The sequence below is a fragment of the Apteryx mantelli genome, chromosome 2, assembly GCF_036417845.1.
Source record: "Apteryx mantelli isolate bAptMan1 chromosome 2, bAptMan1.hap1, whole genome shotgun sequence".
In the NCBI taxonomy this organism is placed as follows: Eukaryota; Metazoa; Chordata; class Aves; order Apterygiformes; family Apterygidae; genus Apteryx; species Apteryx mantelli.
In genome coordinates this window covers 125,075,508-125,095,527 of record NC_089979.1, presented here as the reverse complement: position 1 = coordinate 125,095,527, position 20,020 = coordinate 125,075,508, and the positions used below count along the sequence as shown (strand labels likewise).

General features: G+C 38.3%; 2 protein-coding genes across 2 annotated transcripts in view; one reads left to right on the top strand and one right to left on the bottom strand.

Moving 5' to 3' along the window:
• CMC1 (C-X9-C motif containing 1) overlaps window positions 1-17,265 on the top strand; it is a 45,808-nt gene extending 28,543 nt beyond the window's left edge. Inside the window, exons 3-4 of the mRNA XM_067291486.1 lie at window positions 15,320-15,410; window positions 16,687-17,265. Of these exons, the coding sequence (XP_067147587.1) occupies window positions 15,320-15,410; window positions 16,687-16,801 (206 nt within the window). The 3' untranslated portion in view covers window positions 16,802-17,265. The remainder of the gene's footprint in view (window positions 1-15,319; window positions 15,411-16,686) is intronic.
• AZI2 (5-azacytidine induced 2) overlaps window positions 12,649-20,020 on the bottom strand; it is a 37,554-nt gene continuing 30,182 nt past the window's right edge. Inside the window, exons 10-12 of the transcript XR_010883474.1 lie at window positions 17,264-17,360; window positions 14,978-15,115; window positions 12,649-14,162 (exon numbers count right to left, since the gene is read on the bottom strand). The gene's annotated coding sequence lies outside the window, so the exon portion shown is untranslated. The remainder of the gene's footprint in view (window positions 14,163-14,977; window positions 15,116-17,263; window positions 17,361-20,020) is intronic.

Sequence of the window (20,020 nt, the reverse complement as noted above, 5' to 3'; positions counted from 1 at the left end):
TACCAAACTAAAGTCTGGAGTAGCACCATTAAAGTCTATGGTATTGCATTCACTATGCCATTAGTGCATTTAGCCTTTCACTGAAGAACAGCTCCCGTTGTTGAAGAACTTTCATAGCTGACAAATAGTTGTTGGCAGATTTTGTTTTGCTTTCTCTACCTAGAAGTATTTCATCTTACTCTCTTAGAAATTATATATAGAAATTAACAGATATAGCCATTTCTCCATAACTAAGGTTATAATCACATGTATTAATAAAACCACCTCTTACATGTCAAATTCTTTGGCCTGGTACTGTTTGATTACCACAACCACTAGTATCACAGAAGCAGTTACTGCTGGGACACTTGGTTATGTCCCCTGTATGCCTGGGCTTCTGTCTGGTGCTTCCTTGTCAAAACAAATTACTTTCTCAGCAAAGGTTTATGTCACCAGTTCTATGTTTTCATCCTGCTCTCTGATGCTTGATGTCCATACCCAATAGGCCTGTGCAGCAAATGATTCCTGGAAGTCCTGTATTGGGCCAGAAGACATGGGTTAAGTTAGGGTGTTTGGGATTTGCATTTTCCTTCCTTCCTGTGGTCAGCTTCCCTCTGTGAGTAGACAAGCTTGAGCTGCTTGCTATCTTTATGAAAGCTTTTGCACAAATGGTGGCTCTTTTGTAATAAGCTGCTCCTCTTACCTTGTTCTAATGGTGTTGGCCTCATTTTATGTTCAGTTTAATGGCTGTGAAAAGTTTGAAGAAAACATGCATTATTAGAGCTCTGGGAAGATACAGGGCATGGAGGAATTCCTGATCAAGGGGGGAATCATAATTACCCTGTTCCTGCATGCGAAGTAGAAAACTCTCTGTATAGCAACTGGCTAATGTGTTGCTATTAGAGATCAAAAGTAGTTTAGTACCTCTTGCCCCAAAGCAACATTGATAGCAGGCCCAGTATATGGAAAATAGGCATAGCTGATTGCAGAGTGCCCTAACCAGGCCAACCAGTGATGGAGTTTGCTCAGTGTTAGAGCTTCAGTCTCTCCAGTACAGGAACGCCTGTGAGCAAGTCTATGTTGGTCAGACCTGGAAGTCTGAAAGAGCTGCAGGGCTCAGTGCAGTGCTCACAGCTCATGGGGAGCTTTCCAGGACCCTGAAAAATCCTGGGTTGTACTGCTTTCTTGTTTAAAAGGTTATTTGTGCAACAATTTCAAAGACACAGGAAGAATATGGAGGCTGGATTATCTGCTGGTCTGGTATTCAGTCTTTTTTAATAATCTGGTTATCCTAGTCAGCTTATTTAAAACAAGTTCTGATTTACAGAAAATGAAAGATGTATATCTTAACTACTACCAAACTTCCACATCTAGTATATTAAATAACACCTGAACTTGCTAAACTGTGTGTGTGCTTTCCTGTCACATTGTTAAAACTCATCTCTTTAAACCATGAAGTGAATAGGTAGGGAAACCCAGAATTTTGACTTCCTACAGAGTCAGTGACATACTTTCTTTTGAAAAAGAAACTATATACATAATCATACTGAGGCCACCATTGCAAAGTATAAAGTTCAGAATATAGACACAGCATAAGATGTTTTTTCAAAAAATTGTGCTGCAGACTCTGTCATCCATACCAAAGCTGAGTCCATAGCTCATTGAGCAGAAATTCTTTCCACAGCTCCACACTGGTGTGCACTGGCTACTAACTTTTTTAAAAATATGACTCTAAACATATCTTGCAAACCAGGTAAATACACTGTAGCCTGTTCCAGAGATGGTTGGGAAGGATTCTAGGAAGAACTGTGACCTGTAAGGAAAGGTCACTTCCTCTTTTAAAGGAGGGTAAGTGTATTCATCTTTAATATTGTAGCCTTGTTGGAATACCCAGCAGGCCTGAGAATTTTGGCCCTGTTCTCTCTCTCCCTCACCCCTTCCTCCAGCAGGAACCCTGAACTCAGTTTCACTCTTTTTTAAAGGGTGTTTTGTTTCATTCAGACAGAGGAGGGGAAATAAAGATATTTCTGTAGTTGAACTTTGAGTAAAAATCATAATGTTGGAAATATGGTAACTTGAACTGACTTAAAAAAAAATCCAACAATAAACTAGAGCTGGTGTCATGGTGGAGGCCTCTTTAGGAGTTAAATAAATAACCTGCTCTATCTCCACCATGTGGTGGAAAGCCATTACTGCTATTTCAGCCACTCACAGTAAATCTCTGCTTTTTATAGATGTACTTTCTTTACTTGGGAGTTCAACTAAGGAGTCGGTCACTATGGGATAGGGGTGTGTGTGTGTTTTTTTAATCATCTGTTATGTTAACATCTCAGCTGTCCCTGAGTGGCTCGGCTGCTCCTGAAGGAGGATAAGCAGCAGTGAGGCTACTTTGCACTGCTCAAGCTGGATGTACTTGTTTATATAGAAGCAGGCAGTGACAGACAGTAGCCATGGGGGAACTTGCATTTGTTCCAGTTCTGCCTCTTCCAGTGCTTGGTATGGTAACGCTTGATGTCAGAGATACTTACAACAGGATGGGAAGAAAATTAGATCAAATCACTTAAAGGAAGCAGTTGTTTTAAAAAGAGTGTAGTCTAACTAGGTAACTGTGCTTATTGCAGTGCATGTACTTGACAAGAACATTCATAAAGCAAATATTTTGGGGAAACAAATCCTGAGTTACCCAAGTAAACCGTATTACAGTGATGTGTTCACTTTGCTTAAAATAACCTTTTCTTTTGTAATTCCAAGGGAAAGAAAGCTCGTCTGCTTACCCTGACAAATCTGCATGATTAGCCCAGCAGATTTTCATCTTTGAGCACTTAAATCTGCCTCACCTGAGAAAGTGAAGTCACTATGAAGCCTTATTCTTAATAGTTATGCCCTTGCTATGTTTCCCCCTTGTCTCATGTATCTGAGGACATAACCCTCTCTTTGTACTGTTGTGCTCTGGGTGTCTTTCCCAGGCAGTGGCAGGAGGACTTGCTTCTTAGCTCTAAAGAGCTGGGTTGTTGGAACTTACCTCATAAATATGAAGCTGTACTGTATTTCTGTGTGTTTGGTGCAAAATGCACACATGTATACAATGCTGACAGATATGGCAATGCAAAATGAGAGATCAGATCAGGTCAAGCTTGTGCCCACTGAAGCTCAAAAGAAATTTGTCTCTACATCATCTGCATCAAGCTTGTGTTGAAGTCTGAGTTCTTTTGAAATTCCAATGAATAAAGGCATACTACTAACAAATGCTAAATGATATCCGCCACAACATTTTATCAGCATTCAGCAATAGCCAAGAAAGTACTATCTGATGTTTTAAGGTGTAAGGTTTTTTAGAAATCTATTCTGGCTATGTGATTACTTAGGAAAACATTTTCCCTAGTCAGGTTTGATTTGTGAATTCAGAGTTCTTATCAAACTGAAAACTAACTTTAACCTTTCCACCTGTCACCCTAAAAAAGCAGCTTGATCAGATCTCATGTACCCGTGGTCTGAGTGTAGCATACTAAATGGTCAGTGAGGTGGATTGAAAACTGGCTGAACTTCTGGGCTCAGAGGATTGTGATCAGCGGCACAAAGTCAAGCTGGAGGCCAGTCACTAGTGGTGTCCCCCAGCGGTTGATACTGGGGCTAATACTGTTTAACCTCTTCCTTAATGACCTGGATGATGGGACAGAGCACACTCTCAGCAAGTTTGCAGATGATACATAACTGCAAGGCGTGGATGGTAGACCAGTTAGTTGCACTGCTATTCAGAGGGACCTTGACAGGCGGGAGAAACGGGCAGAGAGGAACCTCAAGCAGTTCAACAAAGAGAAGTGTAAAGTTTTCTGTACCTGGGGAGGAATAACCCCATGCACCATTACAGGCTGGGGGCTGACCAGCTGGAGAGCAGCTTTGCAGAGAAGGACCTGGGGGACCTGGTGGGCAACAAGTTGACCATGAACCAGCAATGTGCCCCTGTGGCAAAGAAGGTCAATGATATCCTGGGCTGCATTAGGCAGGGTGTTGCCAGCATTTTAAGGGAGGTAGTCCTTCCCCTCTGCTCAACCCTGGTGAGACCACATCTGGGGTGCTGAATCCAATTCTGGGCTCCCCAGTGCCAACGAGACATGGATCTACTGGAGCAAGTCCAGTGAAGGGCCACTAAGATGATTAAGGGACTGGAGCATCTCTCATGTGAGGAGAAGAGAGAGCTGGGCCTGTTCAGCCTGGAGAAGAGAAAGCTTATCAGTGTTTATAAATATCTGAAGGGAGGGTGTAAAGAGGACGGGGCCAGACTCCTCTCAGTGGTGCCCACTGACAGGATGAGAAGCAATGGGCACAAGCTGAAACACAGGAAATGTCTTCTGAACATGAGAAAATACTGTGAAGATGGTTGAACACTGGAACAGGTTGCCCAGAGAGGTTGTGAGGTGTCCATCCATGGAGATATTCAAAACCTGACTGGACAGGGTCCTGAGCAACCTGCTCTAGCTGACTCTGCTTGAACAGGGGGTTAGATCATTTGGTCCAGAGGTCCCTTCTAAACTCAAATATTCTGTGATTCTGTGATATTAGTACTGCTACAGGAAAGTGGATGGACTGGGAAGGGGAGGAGGGCAGACCTGCCCTTGTCCAAGCAGCAGGCTTTAGAGCTGTTGAAAATATCATGGAATTGCATGTTTATATTTTTTCAGAATTCTGTTTTTTAATTCTAATTACTCTAGTCTGGCATATTTTTGTTAGCCATTTAAATACGCGGCTATTTTTGAATTGTGCTAATTACTCTGGCTTGAATTACTGTTTGGCTACGAGTTCCTTGGGCTGTTTGTTTAAAGTAAAATAATTCTTATCTTTCTTAAACTTGCTGTTTTTCAGTTTCATTGACTGTCTCCTAGTGCTTGTTAGGAAATTAGGAAGAAAAGGTCCCAACAATCTTGTCCTGTGCTGCTAGTGTTGGTTAATTGGGGCAGACAGAAGTACTTCCATACTGTTGCCTGTGGCTGTGTCTCTGGTCAGAGTTTCTAGATATACTTCTGGCAAACATTCACAGTTCTCAGTGTGGGCAAATTTTAGACTTTACTGCCCGTAATGAGTCCAGTGAGAGAGGTTTCCTCAGTGCAATCCTCGTCATCGTATGGGAATGGTACTGTGTCCTCCTCATTCATTGCTTTCTTGATTTACTTATTATTGCTTGGTGCTTGTTTCTTAAACACCTCTTTTTTCCAGAAATTCTTTCTCTGATGATTGTTGGACTCATAAACAACACTAAAAACTCTGTTAATGTTTCTGTAATAAACAGAAAAAGTAGATCAACAGCTGAATAATGACATCTGTTTTGAATTAAGTGATGTTGGAGAATCCCTACATGTGTTTTCAAAGTCAACACTGGATTGTGATTTAAAAAAAAACTTTGGGATAGCATTTGAAATAGAATGTTTAAATAAGTTGTTTATTTCCTATATTCATTTGGAAAGCTCCTTGTAAGCTTTAATTTCAGAAAAGAAATGCTCTTGCCAGATGAGAGCAGTTGGCCAAACCCCAAAACTTCTAGTGTCTGTGTATTTCAGAGAAGAAAATTTTGAAGACTGTTGTTTCTAAGTGAAGGTAGATGGCATTGAAACATCAAAGGCACTGAGAGTGAAACCTTTACAGTAGACCAGGTCATTTCAGAGTTTGCTGATAACTTTTGAGGGGAAGCCCAAGAGGGGATGCAGTCTGTGCCCTTGTTCCCAAAAAGGATGCAGCTCTTTTGTTGCTCTCATGAGCAGCATCCCCAGATGCACCCTTGAGCCCACTGTTACAGCTGGTGCTGAGACTTTTGGGGCTGCTATTTGAGTTCATGTCAGTCATTCACACAGCACTGTTTTCTCAGCTCTGGAGCCAGCCTGGATTATTGTTCTGGGAAAACATCTTTTTTTAGTTAACTCCTCAGCTAATCTCCTGGTGTTGCCACTTGTTTATCTGCTGTCACAGGGCTTTCCAGAGACACATATGTGAGAGCAAGTTAACGGGATTGCTCTGAAGAAATAACCTTTTTGATCAGACTGCTTTTCCTCTCTACTGCTTTGGTCTATTAAAGCTACTATTAAACAATTGTCAGGGAGAAAGGGAGAGTGGCTGGACAGGCAGGGTCTTCTGCATCCAAGAAATACTTTTAGGCCAGTAATGTTTGCAGCAGTATTTTGAAAACTTGCTAATGAAAAAGGCATTCATGGTATGATACAAATAACCACAATTGCAGTAGTTGGGACTCAAGCAGGACTTAAACAAGCCAGGCAAAGATAGATATTGAAGGAATTCAAATCAGTATATGTCTTTTTGGTATTCAGGTGGTTTTTTTCACTCTTCCTTCCTCTTCTTCTCTTGGAGAGTTGTCAGTTTAAACGTAGTGTGCAGGTAATTGTAAGTGTTTTGAAACAGATGTGAGAAGTTTATGCTTCAAGGTACAAGCCAAGTTTACAGTTGATAATGGTGAGGAAGAAACTTTGCTTGAGAAGACATTATTCCATAATGTGGACTTTCTGGCACCTTTTTCTGAAGCAGCTGTTACTGGCTTCTGAGGAAGACGGGATGCAGAACAAATGGGCCTGTTGTCTGATCCAGTCTGTCATTTTCTTATCTTTAATTGTAAGCGTCACCTGAAGCAAAGTCTTCAGATTTGTTTCTAGGATATTGACAACACATTCTTTACCCCAAGGCAGTGCATTTAGAGAAACATAGTTCCTAGTTTTGGGGAAATATTCTTCCTCTGTGTATCGCAGTTGTGCTGTCTGCCTTTCTGACAGTTCTCTCTTGCTGTATGTTCACTTCTCAATCATGAGACGAATGACTTTTCAGCATTTCATACTGGAGTGCAAGATACCCCATAGTTTACTAGAGGATCCTCTGTTTGCATTGCCTACTTTAAGACAAAGCTGGTTTTCCATACTGAAAGCTCATTGGAAAAGAGCGGGGAGGAGGAGGGACTTCTAACATGGTGAATATCCCTTCCCTGAAATTGCCAGATTGCTTCAATCTGCTCTCCTCCCCCAGTCCTGCAGAGTATGCTCCTTCGTGTTGGTCATCTGCCCCAGAGCAGAGCTAGCAGGGTGTTGGAGCTATAAAAGCTGAACAGGAACAGCTTTTGGGGAGCTGGTGCTGGGCAGGAAAATGGAAACTATATAAGATTATTTGTATGACATATCAAATGAATATCTGTGGAGACACAATATTTGATCTGATAACAGAGGTTCACTTGAAAGAATCAAGGTTATTTTATGTCAATTTTCTGTTTGCCCTATATAAGATGCATTTAATTATTTCATGCTATCTCCCTCTATTCAAATTAATCTCATTCTTATATATATTGTTGCTCAAATTATTCTAATTCTTTAATCAGCTGTGTTATGCATGCCATATTAGACTAGAATAGGAAAGCCACTCCTGGCATACTGACGATGCACGTATTTTATTTGTTATTGTAATTTAAAAGTAAAATCAGAAATATTGATTTCTACTTGACTGGAGAGATGATTTAGTTTGAATATCAGACTGATCTTAATCAGGTGAGAATTAATTGAGTTGGAGGTATTAGATATTCAGTGATGTTAACTGAACCATGATCAATCTACAGAGAAGCTTTCTTTTGTACTGTGTTAGAAATATCAAATAGCTCACACTCTGCAATGTAAAACAATCTTTTCATGTTCATTCTCCTACCTCCTTTAGCTCATTAAATGCACTAGTAATCTGTTCTGTGCATATTGAGTAATCTTCAAAGTAACAAGCTAATAAATCACAATTTAATACAAAATTAAAAGCATAACTTTGCCATAAAATATCATTGATAAAGTTTTGTACCATTTTAGTGTTCTTTTACACATTTTACAAACATAGACTGTAGAATCCTGTGTTACAAGCTCTTTCACATTTTACCTAAACTGTTTCCTCTTTCTTCCCTCTTTCACCCCCAAATCCATACTGTTACTTGAGCATGTTTTCTTCACCAAGCAGTAGAGCAGAAAGAATGATCCAAACCATGGACAAAAATATTTACTTTTTTTTTTTGAGGATTAAAAAATAAAAGCACTTTAGGAATAGAATGTAAGCTTGCTCTGGATCATGATACAAGCTTCTTTTTATTTTAAGAGTGTGATAGTGGTATCATAAGTGTTGAGAAAATATAAATGGTGAGATAACACCTCTGTAGGACTTTCTCTTAAGTAGTAAAATTGTAAAGTCTTTAAATAACCTAGAGGCAGACCCAAGAGGATCAATTTATCTTGATAATGGGGAATATTTCATTTATTATATGTACAAGAAAAACTTGAAAATAGATATATAATTGATTGTTATATAATATTTTTAATATTATTTTAATTGCACAACACTGCAAATGTGAATCAATAGGAAAATGTCAAGTATTGTTATAATCTGCATCTGCAAAAAATGAACATTTCAGAAATGGCCCTTATGTTACAGTTCATGCACTAAAAATAATAATGATGAGCCCTTGGCATTGTTATGAGTTCATGCACTAAAAATAATAATGATGAGCTCTTGGCATTGTTATGTCAACACAATTTCCATATTGCTGGTTGTGTGGAAATAAGTCATAAACACTTTTTGTCCTTCTCTTGCTTTGTACATGGAAAGACTTTTATGTTTGCCAAAAAAAAAAAAATTATATGATGTTTTAATACTAAAAATTAAAAAGTAAATATTACATTAAAAAAACAATTCTACAAATGTAATCCACTTGCTTGTTGTTACCCATAATTTAATCATAGAAAATGAAAACTTTCTGATTATTTTTAATGACTTGGGGCAGGGCATTATAATTTTTTCCATTAAGTCTTTTCTTTATGTACATGTAATTGAAACTTCTGTAGCCTGACACAGAGATTTTACCACTTCTTTTTGCCTATAAAACAGTGGACAGACCAGCCTACCTGTACTTTGGGCAGGGGATTATCATAGGGGACATAAAAAACACTTGTATCTTAAATATGGTAGTGGGGAGGGGGGTGTTGTCCACTGCTTGTAGGTCTGCAGATGCTCACAGGCGTGTTTGATACCAAGAGAATGTTGAATTTAATCTTACCAGGACATCTGTTAACAACTCCACCAAATTTGTTTTAACAACTAACTTTCTGCTAATGTAGCTGATCTTTTTAAGTTTGAAAATCAACTTTTGAAAGTACTGAAAATTGCATACACCTCTCTATAGAGATAGATGGAGAAATCCTTGTTATCCAGTCTTTATTAAGAGAGAAGTGTATTATTACCTAGTTTCAATTCAGTTTCCATCTGCTCTGTGTATTATCTTGTAGGAAAGTTGCAAAACAGTATTAGGAAAAAAGTCATTCAAAAATACTAATGCAAAACATTCTCCTTAGGTACTAATTGTTTTTCAGCAGAGATTTATGTGGATTGTAAAGATTTTTGTATGCAAAGTTCTTTACTGTGTCAACCATCTATCTAGCTATCAAAGAAACTTTAATTAAAAGGGACCATTCTGTAACTTAAAGCAATTCTTAATCAACAATCAAATGTGTTAAAGAATAGCCAGACATTCAAAATAATTCTTAATACTCCAACATTATTTGTATAAGTCAGTTTAGCTACATACACCTTACTGATGACTCCTTGTAGATTTTTATTAAAAAAAAAAAAAAGCATGTCCAGACAGCTTTGGAAATAATTTCAGAACGCTCTTAAAATCTCTACCTTCTGTTGTCCTGCACCAGGACCTACGAGCAGCTGCCTTTCCCTCCTTCTCTGCATCTTGCTTTCTCAAGCAGATGAAGTTGAGATTAGGAGACCCAGTGAAACGCTGCTCTTTGCTCCTATGCAGTTGGAGATCTGGAGGCATCTGGTGTTGGGGCCCAAACTCAGCAGCAGTTTCCCTGTGCTGCCAAATGCCTGAGATGGTCTCTGCTAAAGAGTCAATCCACAGAAAGGCTTGTTGCTGCTCTCAGCTGCAAGGCCCTTATGTCCATCCCTGAAAATCAGAGGACGTGAGCAGTCTTCACATCATAGTTAATCACCTTTGCATGTTAGCATGCCGTAATTTGCACTTAATTGCAAACTGGCAAAACTGAATTGCTCTGTATTCAAATATAGTTGTTTGGTTTTTGTTCAGCTGAAAGCTGGCCTTTATCTCGGCAAAGATACCATTTGGCTTTACATACTTAGTTGATTTAGAAAAGATACTAAATTATAAATTTGTTTTAGCTGTTAAGATCTCTCAATATGGCTGTAATAGCCAAAAGGTAATGAGACTGAAAATGACATTCTCTGAGAACTGTGCTCAAATTTGGATTTTCCTTACAAGAAAAGTGCAAAATTTTCTTTGTGAGAGAGAGGGAAAAGAAGAAATCTGGCCTTAAATTAAGGATGAACTGTTCAGTGAATTATCTGAGATGTATACTTCAGCAGAGTTCCTTGCTCAGTTTGCATCCTCTTAGATGCAGACTATCCCACAGAGAAGAGTGTGCGGTTGAATCTCTTGAATTCCTGGACTCCACTGATCAAAGTCATTTTGCTGTGAACATAGGAGTTCAAGAAGTCTTGCTTCTTTGTATATGTAGGCATCTTTACAACTCTCCTCCTTCAAAGCTCACTCCCAGGATCTGTTTTCAATTGATCTTTGGGGCTAACCTTCAAATATGATATCGTGAACCATAATTGCTGCAGGTCAAAGAGAAGGTTCCATGGCCAGCTGCTGTTTTAGAGGGGGCACCTGCAGCTTTTTCAAGCACTACTGGATCTGTCCTTACCTGTACATAGAGCAGTCAGTGACGGACATATCTAGCCATCCTGGTAGAGCATTGTCAGGCTGCATTTTGTGGCTAGCAAGCTTATTTTTTCCCTTATAACAAGGCATTTTCACTCCTATTACATTGAGCTCCATCCCTCGTGTTCTTAGCTTCTTGTATCCTGTTCTGCTCCTCAGCTGGTGGAGCACATCAGATGCATCAGCTGCAAAAAAAGGCCAAGCCACATTTGACTTTTCATACTCATTGTCTTTTTATGGTCTGGTGAGTATTTATGAAGTTAATACTATGATGTATCATGATAAGAATGACTAGTGCAGACAGTACTTCCAGGAGGTTGACTAGATTTGCTTGACTATTTGAAAAGCGAGCTGTGCAAATACGCATCTTCCATTTGGGCGAGTCAAAAGTACAAAATATTAGTTCACATCAGCTTAGAATGATCTGTGTTTTAATTGTTTTTTTCTTGATTAAATGAAAAACTGTCAACTTTGAGACAATGTTTCAGCTTGTCTTTAATATTTCTGGTCTCTTTGAAACTGTAGATCAATTTGAAAACAGTCATATTGGGAATAAAAGCTATGACACTTCAATTCTGAAATGTTAGGGATGATTTTTATTGTTTGAAACATATTTTTTTTCTTTTCTTCTCTTTTTGCTTACAATTCTGCACTAAATTTGACTCAAATTAGCACCTAGTTTCACTCCTCTCTAAGCATCTGTTTTGGTAGCTTGCTGCTTGCTGGGAGAAGGAAAACATTCTTTCCCCACATGAACTTGTAAAGTCATGGAAAGCCATCTTCTAGAGTTGTAAAAATTAGATTGTGCACAGGATTTTAAAAGATCAACTGTCCATTTCAGAAATAAGCAGTGAAAGAGCAATTGGTCTTTGTATGACATACAGTATCAGGAAACAGGTTCATTTTGAGTGTGAGGCCGGGTGCCCTGGAGTTTTAATTTCTGCTCGTAGCTGTTAAAATATTAAACTACAATGGGTTTGTAATCAGATCCTGTTATTTTGTGGTATAATATCTCATTATACACCCTGAAGTTTTCGTCTGCAATATAAACATTGCTTGAGTGAGAGGTGGTGACTCTGATATTCAGAGATGAGATTAATTCTTGGTTTGAGACTATTTCTGGAAATACTGTTTTCTGTTTGTGAGGTTATTCTCCAAAACAGTAGTTTTAACACTCTGTGCTGCTCAACATTGAGATGCTTTGTTTCACGAAAGAGTTGTAAGCAAGACAGGGCATAATTAAAACAACACTTTCTAGATTCTGTAAGGTTACTTGTAGACATTTATAACTAAACCTGTCTGTCTTGCACCACATTCCTTTACGTAACTGTCAAGGGATTTTAAAGAGCTAGAAATAAGGAGAGGAATAATTAAGTTTTGTGTGCTCATATGGGGATGCCTGATACGCTTCAACCTGCTCTTTTTTTTTTCTCCTTTGCTAAGCATCAGCAATGTTGAAACTAGATAGCTGGAAGCAGTTTTATCACTTTGTAGCAGTGCTTTCTACTTGCCTGGCCATTTACCACAAGCGGGGCCTTCTGAAGCCAGGGAACGCTTGCAATCGCAGTTCAGGTTTTGTTCACTGGGACATCACGCCTTTAACCAATCAAGACTGGTGAACTAACAAGTGAGAGGGACCTCCTGTTGTCTTCAGTGGTTTTTTTACTTCACAGCTTCTAGAAGGAATGATTACTACAAAAAAACAGCACAGCACTTAAGCATGTGCCTGTAGAGAGTAGAAATCAAACTGGTCACCAGATGAACCATAAGCTTACAAAGGCTTCTGACGGTCTTTGGTTTTGTTTGCCTTTTTTAAGGGACTTTTTTAGAAAATTGATAATATGTTTGATTTTTATATGAGATGCTGATATAGGGACATTCAATATAAATAGTCCAGAAACAACAGAAAAAATAGTTGATTTTAGTTCAGTGATTTAATGATTTCAGTCATTAGGCAATGATTTTAGCTTAAAAAGCTAAAGAAACATTTTGATTGTCTAATAGCACACTTCATTGTTCTGTTTACACTGCTTCATGAACACTAGCTATTCAAAAGTATCCTCAGAAGTTGTGCATGTGTATTTGGATGATTTGTGGTATAAAACTAAAATATATACAAACCCAGATCTTAGAAATTGAGTAGAAATTGTTAATCTGTGCCTTTGAGCACAGGTTACTGTGTCTCCCAACTAGTAATTAACTAGTTAATTTACATGTACTTGTTGCATACTTTCATCTAGCACATGTCCAAGGGGCTGCTACCAGTATGCAATGTTAGCTGCTGTGCTGGAGCACATGTAAAAGTGTTCATCAATAATATATCCAAAGTAGATAACATGCCAACTCCTTGTAAAGCTTGGCAAAGATAGATGTTACAAGGTTTGGCTATATAAGAAGGACTCTTGCAGCTAGGCTGTCCTCAACACTTTGACCAAAAACTAAGTTTTTCTGCAGGTTAGGTATTGAAAACCTACTGTAGCCATGGGCTGGCAGGCAGGCTAGCCTGATCTGAGGGTTGCTCGCAGCTGTGGGATCACTTTCTCCTTCAAGTTTTATGTCAGTAGCATCCCGGATACTGGAATGTGAATTCTGTTCCACTGAAGTCAGGGATAGCTTAATGCTGATTTTAGTGGGGGAAGGGCAAAGGCCCAAAGCCAGCTCTGCTATGAGCAAAGAATAAGATGCCATCCTGCTGCTTTTACAGAGACAAATCCCTGACATCTTGTTTACTTACATTTTGACTTATGGAAGTTGCGTCATCATATAGGATCAACAGTTACTTAGAGGGCAAATCGGAAACTTTGGGTGAAGTGTCTTGAAAACATACAAGGACAAATACATATCTACACTACAGTTGGTAGGTTTTACAGTTATGCCAATATTTTCACGTGATCAGTAGCTTGTAGGGACCTAGCTTTGAGGTGCTTTCTTTGATTCCCAGCACAATTTGAAAAAGTGTGTCTATACAGTAAGTTTATAGAATGGAAGTAATCAAAGAAATTGCTACTTTTGTAACCATTGCATATCTGATCAACATGTACAAAAAGTGGAAGATCTGGTCTGAAGACATGAATTACAAGTTTTTGACCTAAATTACAAACAGAACAATAAATAGCAATGCAAATACATACTCAGTTGAATATAGCTAACTTGATTTACCCTTTATAACATCATTAAGTTCATGTAGTGTCATTAAGTTTTGATGCTAATAGATTAGCTGTAAGTTTTGCTGAAGGTGTTCAATAAACAAATTTTACATCTCCTAAATTTGTCTGGTATTAAATAATTACCAAGAAAAGCTGGGAAGAGAAGAAATGGGGAACTCCAGACAGGAACACAGAAGATCTGACTTTGTTCTTGACCTGGCTCCTGGTTGACCTTGGACTATTGGCTTTTTCTCTCTGTACCTTTCTTTCTACATCTGTAAAATGCAGATGATGATTGATTACTAATATAGACTGCTTGTAAGAAAATAGTTTGAGATCTCCTCATAGAAATGTTAACAGCTAATTCTTATCTAGTACTTTACTTTATCATTATTACTTAGTGAAATATCTGTACAGGGTGTGGTAACAATGAGACATAATTGTAGTTACTCCTAGATAAAAATATACCCTTAATCATGAGTCATCATCCCACTCCCCCCCACCTCCCAAAGCTATTTCTATTTCAATGACTTGTTTTTAAGTCTCAAGACCCAAGACTGACTGGGTACTTTCACTGAGCAAATGGATGCAGGATCATTTCTCTTGGGAAGAGAGAGACATATCATTGTCTCCTCCCTTAGACATTCCTGGGATCATGATCTGTGGGATTTAAGAACAAGAGCATATAAAGGGTGATTAATATTTTCATGGACAATGCTCTTTAATAGCCGCTTGGACTTTGAAGACACTCTGAATTGAAAAAAGCTAAATGCCACTCCCCCACCTAGAGGAGATACAGCCAGTGAGAGCAGTGCTCCTTGGAGACAACCTGGCACTCTCATTAGCTATTGCTAGCTTTCTCCCTACGCTCCCAGGAGAAGAGTATTTTGGAAATGCAAGGAGAGAACCATCACTTCAGTTTCTTGTCTCCTAGCTGCAGGGTAACTTCACAGGAGGCGATTGCCAGGGGCATTTTGTTGAGCCAGTAGTTGGCTATCAACATTACTACCCTCTAATCTGTAGCTATAAATGCACTGCAGTAATTTTGAAAACTCTCATTGTAGAGGAAACACTAAAAACCCTAGCTTACCTAATTCTTCACACTTCCTTTTGGTTCGCTGTGATAGCCCTGTGTAGTCAGTATGAAAAGCAAGCATTAGAATCATGGATTTGCTGCAAGAATAGCTTCAGAAATTTGTTGGTATTAGCATCAGCAGTATGTGTGAACCTGTTATGATATGACGAGAGAATCATAATTAAAATCTGGTTGCTAAACAAGCGACAAAGACCTTATAAACAGCATGAGACTTCAGGCCAACTATGACTATGTTTATAATAATAGATCTGGTCAGTGATGTTTTTTATATGGATTATGATACACTGGGGGGGGTTACTGTCATTTTTTCTAACTAAAGTTTAATTTTTTTTCCAGCATTTACTAAATGCTGTAAAGAAACTGGTCTTCTTATGGTGGTGAAGTGTCGGCAAGAGAACACAGCACTGAAGGACTGTCTGGTTTCTTAGTAAGTCCCTTTCAAGTTTTTCTTATTCGATATTTTGGCCTACACTAATCCAGAAACGAATAGAAATCTTAAACCTTCTCTAAAGGGTTTTGCAAGCCTTGTGACTTTGATGTATCACTATAATTAGAGGTATTTTCTGAAAAGCATACATTCACTTTAGAAAAAAGCATGTTGATCAGGGTTCTACCTGACAAGATTATTTCCTCAATAAAACTGCAGTGATAGGGATGTGCAGCAGAAGTACCTTTATTCTCTGTTAGAGTAAAGTTCATTTTGGTTTTCCTTATGGAACAGTCTTTCAGTATTTACTCCTTATTCTGAAAATGGCCTGCAGTTATAAGTAGCAATAGCAGCAGTACGGGGAAATTATGTTAGATATTAGAGAGGTCAACTCTCTAATGATGCCATGATAGAATGAAAGGTCTCCTCTGAAGTCCTGATTTGCCCCCAGTGCCATCAGGCTGAAGTGTTAAATTCTTGAATTTTTTAGTTTGGGAGTTAGTTGTAGTGAGTTTGATTTGGGGATTTGGTTTGTTTTTTGGTGGAATACAAATCTACTACCCTCTTAAGCCAGAGCTTAAATGCCCATAAACTAGTGATAACTATTGGGTATTTGACAATTGATGTAAAAACGTGCAGCCAGGCAGAAGTTCCATATCTAACTGCAATGAGAACTTGCCCCAGTATTCAGTTTTATTTGTCCATACCTTCATGCAGTTAAATGTTAAAAACAAAAAACAAATACACACTACTGAACAAATACTTAGTGCTTGAATAATACTCTTTAAAAACAATTACAAGTAAAATTAATTAAATTTCATGATCAAGGACCTATGCATTTCCTACTCAAGACATGCTTGAACCTGTTCCAGTGAAATTCATAGTACTTGTTTGGTTGCATAAATGTCTGTGTGCTCCTGGAGATCTTCATGCTGAGGAAGCTAATTGCAAATAATAATATACAGTTTAGCTGAGCTGAAATTCCAGCTGTATTTTCCTTTCTCTACCTTCCTCTTCATTTTTTCACTATATAGGTTTGAAAAGGACTATGCCTCAACAGATGGCAAGATTATGAGAGGATACAGACTTAACTTGGTATTAGTTTAAAAAGATAATAACTTACCAGTTTCATATTTCTTAAAAAGGTACTTTATTGAAGGCAAGCAAATTTATTTGGGTGTGAAAGAAAGATCAGTTGAGTGCTATTTATGCAGTATCTGCTCCCTCTTCCACAATGAAAAATAATATTACGTGTGTGTGTCTGTCTGTCTTGTAGCTATACTGATCCAGCATTCTATGAAGAATGCAAAACAGAATATTTGAAGCAAAGAGAAGAATACAGAGCAACTGGCATTAAGAAAAAAAAACAGAAGCTTTCTTCAAATGTGTAGTTGAATCTTACAATGAAGTTTTGAAATTTTACATCCAACTTTGATTTGATAGATTTGAACAGACTTCTTAAATCATCTCTAGCCCTTCAAGTGGAATTTAACTGAAATACACAAAGTGAGATGTATGGAGAATAAATAACTTAAAAGTCAAAAATGTTTATTTTATATAATTAAAGATATAAAGCATGCTGTCACAGTTTGTGAAATTACAAGCGTCTGTTCCTCTCCCTGTAGACTTGCGATTTTTATGATCCTTGTGTTCTAGAGAGCGTTACTGATTTACATGATATATAGCAGCCTGCATAACTTAAGGGTGAATAATTTAAGTGGTACTGACACTGATCACAAATTAGGTATACCCTAAAATCAGTCTATTTTTCATCTGAAGTTAAGGGTATATAGAGATAGCAATCAACTGAACTGTCCCTGGAAGGAAGGAATACTAAGAAGTGCATTTCTTGCCTGTGGAAGGAGGCTGAGATGCTGGTAAAGCTCAGTAAGGAGTGGTGTCTTCCAATAGCAAAAGATGAATGGGGAGAAGGTCAGACGAGAAGTTACCCTTCAAAAAAAAAGACAGAGCAAAACACGTAGCAGAAGGTCTAATCACCACTTTAAACATGTTGCATTGCCTGCTTTCTACTTTAAACAGAATGATGCTCTTGCTAGAGGACAAGGGTGGCAAATTGCACAAGAGCTTCTCAGACCAATTTGCTTTATCTTTTTTGTTAAAACATTGAGAGAGCCTGGTAGTACTACAGTGAGACTCATTTTTAAAGTCTACTTTGTCAGAAGAGATGGATGCAGTGTGCCTGTGCATGGCCCCAGACTGACTGCTTTGACTCAGAAGAAAAAGAAGTCTTCTGATCTAGACCTGTCTTGAGAATGGGAGAAGGCACATACTTTGAAGGCCAGAACACAAAGAGTGGTATCCTCCCCCACTTTCCTCTTTCAGAAGGAAGATGACTATATAAACTTCTACACTTCAGGAGTGAATGACCACACTTGCAAAATTATAATGGGTAGTGATAAGCAAACAACTAAACCACATATGTAAGATGCAGGTCAGTTCTTAAACATCTAGTAACTGTTAAAGAAACTAGAGCATGCAAGCAAGTCCCTATTTAAAAAAAGGAGTCTTTCAAGATCTTTTGTATATGGACACTTGAAGCAGCTTAATTGTAGAACACTCAAATACGTAAATGGCTTCACTAGAGATTGGTGCTTAAAGCTCTGCTATTTTGGGGCATCTTTTGAAGCATTTTGACATGAGTAAGAAATTTCTTTACAAGTAATGTAAAGTCTTCACTCATGACAGTTACTTACATGGTAGCTTTCATGCTCTGATAAAAAATACGTTTAGTCTGAGCAAATAGTAGCATTTGTTACTTTTCCATCAAAGACGTGCAGAATATAACTTGTTCCTCTTTGTACTGTTTCACCACAAAATAGGTACTGCTCTAAAGCTATTCAAATTGGAAATTCAGATCAGTCTTTCAAAGAAGCATGTAGGTGAAGTACTTAACTTCACAGGTTAGTCCTTGCCCTTTAATCTGTGCCTCTTACTGGAATAATCAATAATAATACAGCTTCTGTTATTAGACAGCAAATCAGCTGAAGGATTAGGGGGTGCCTGTGAACAGAAGACTGAAAAAATGTATAGTATGCTGGCTTGTTAGGCAAATTATGTGGCAGTCAGCTCTAAAACTAACCGCTGTAAAATAGCTTCTGTGGACCCAAGTTTCTTACACCTGTACTTGCTCTTGGCTCCCCAGTCTGAGCAATTTGGAAATAATAATAATAATAATTTAAAAAGTCTCAATTAGTGGAAAATAAATTTTTCCGCAAATTTAAAAAAGGAAACTTAAGGTAACTCATGAGATGTTTTTAAAGGACAGCAGTTTTTCTGTTCTCCATTACAAAAATCTGCTATATTTATAAATCTCTAAAAAGAGAACCTGGCTGTTCTTAACTTTGCTACAAGCACTTCCAAAGAAGGTTAGGGCTGTGGTGAGCATTCTCTGGGAGGCAGTGCCAGGTGCTGCCAGTGGTAGGTGCCTTCACCAAGGGCACATCTGGATCTTACTCAGCCTTATGCCACAGCTGGTAGATACACACAACAGCACCAGCAACATATTTCTCCTTTGCTAGCTTAGCAGAAGGTATGTTCAGCTGGTGAGGGGGAACCCCAGTGCATTGACTAGTATGGATGGCGGCAAATTAATAGCTCTAATGGAACAAAGCCCTTCTTAACCTACAAATATTATTCCTTCACCATTTTACAAGTCTGTTATATGAAGGACTACAAACACTCACTTCTGAGGTGATAAATAAGATCTACTGTCGAGCCTGAAATTGCATGTACTGAATTATGCTGTTAACTATTCCTCTCTCTTAACCCAATTCCTAGTCAAACGTGTAACAATGTAGGTTATTGCAACTCCACCTTTGTTTATTGTGGCACTTAAAGCTGGGTTCTGCTCTTTGCTGTTGCACTGACTTCCTCTAATACACCCGTGGCCTTAATTTGATGTTTCCTAGTTCCGAATTCTTGATTTCGCACCTTTCACTTTCTTAATGTCTTGTGCATTATCCTGTATTTTAATTGCATTTACATCTTTTATTTAAATGAAAGAATGAGTACTATGAAATGACAAACTCATACTAGTGAATTGCTTTGGATTTTGTTTTTACCTCAGCTGCAACCCTTCCTTCCTACTGAGGTTAACAGGAAGCAACTCTAGATTCTAATCAATGTAAAAAAAAAAAAAGTCAACAGTATTGACAAAGCCCTAATCTGTTTAGAAAATTTTTAGCCACACATTGAACATTTTTAAAAAAGGACCTCTGTGGCATCACAAGTTACTCATGAATGATGAGAGGGTAAAGCTCTGGAAGGCTTGCTACTCCTCCCCCCCCAACATGTAGTAACTTCTTACCCAGAGTAGCCAGTTATAGGTGATTAGTAAGAGAGTTCAGAATGGTGCACACATACAGTACTTCACACAGCAATCTGCACCTCAGCCAGGGACTGCAGCTCTGTGGTTAGTGCTCCCTCAGGTTTCTTTGTATGAATTTAATTTTGAACTCAATCCCACAGTACTCTTCTGTTCCTACACAGACCGCATATACAATTGGTGGAATTAATCTAGGTACATCTTCAATGCTTTCAAAAGCTAGTCCATTAATATAAAAAGATTATGTAAATGCCAAGGCAGGGAC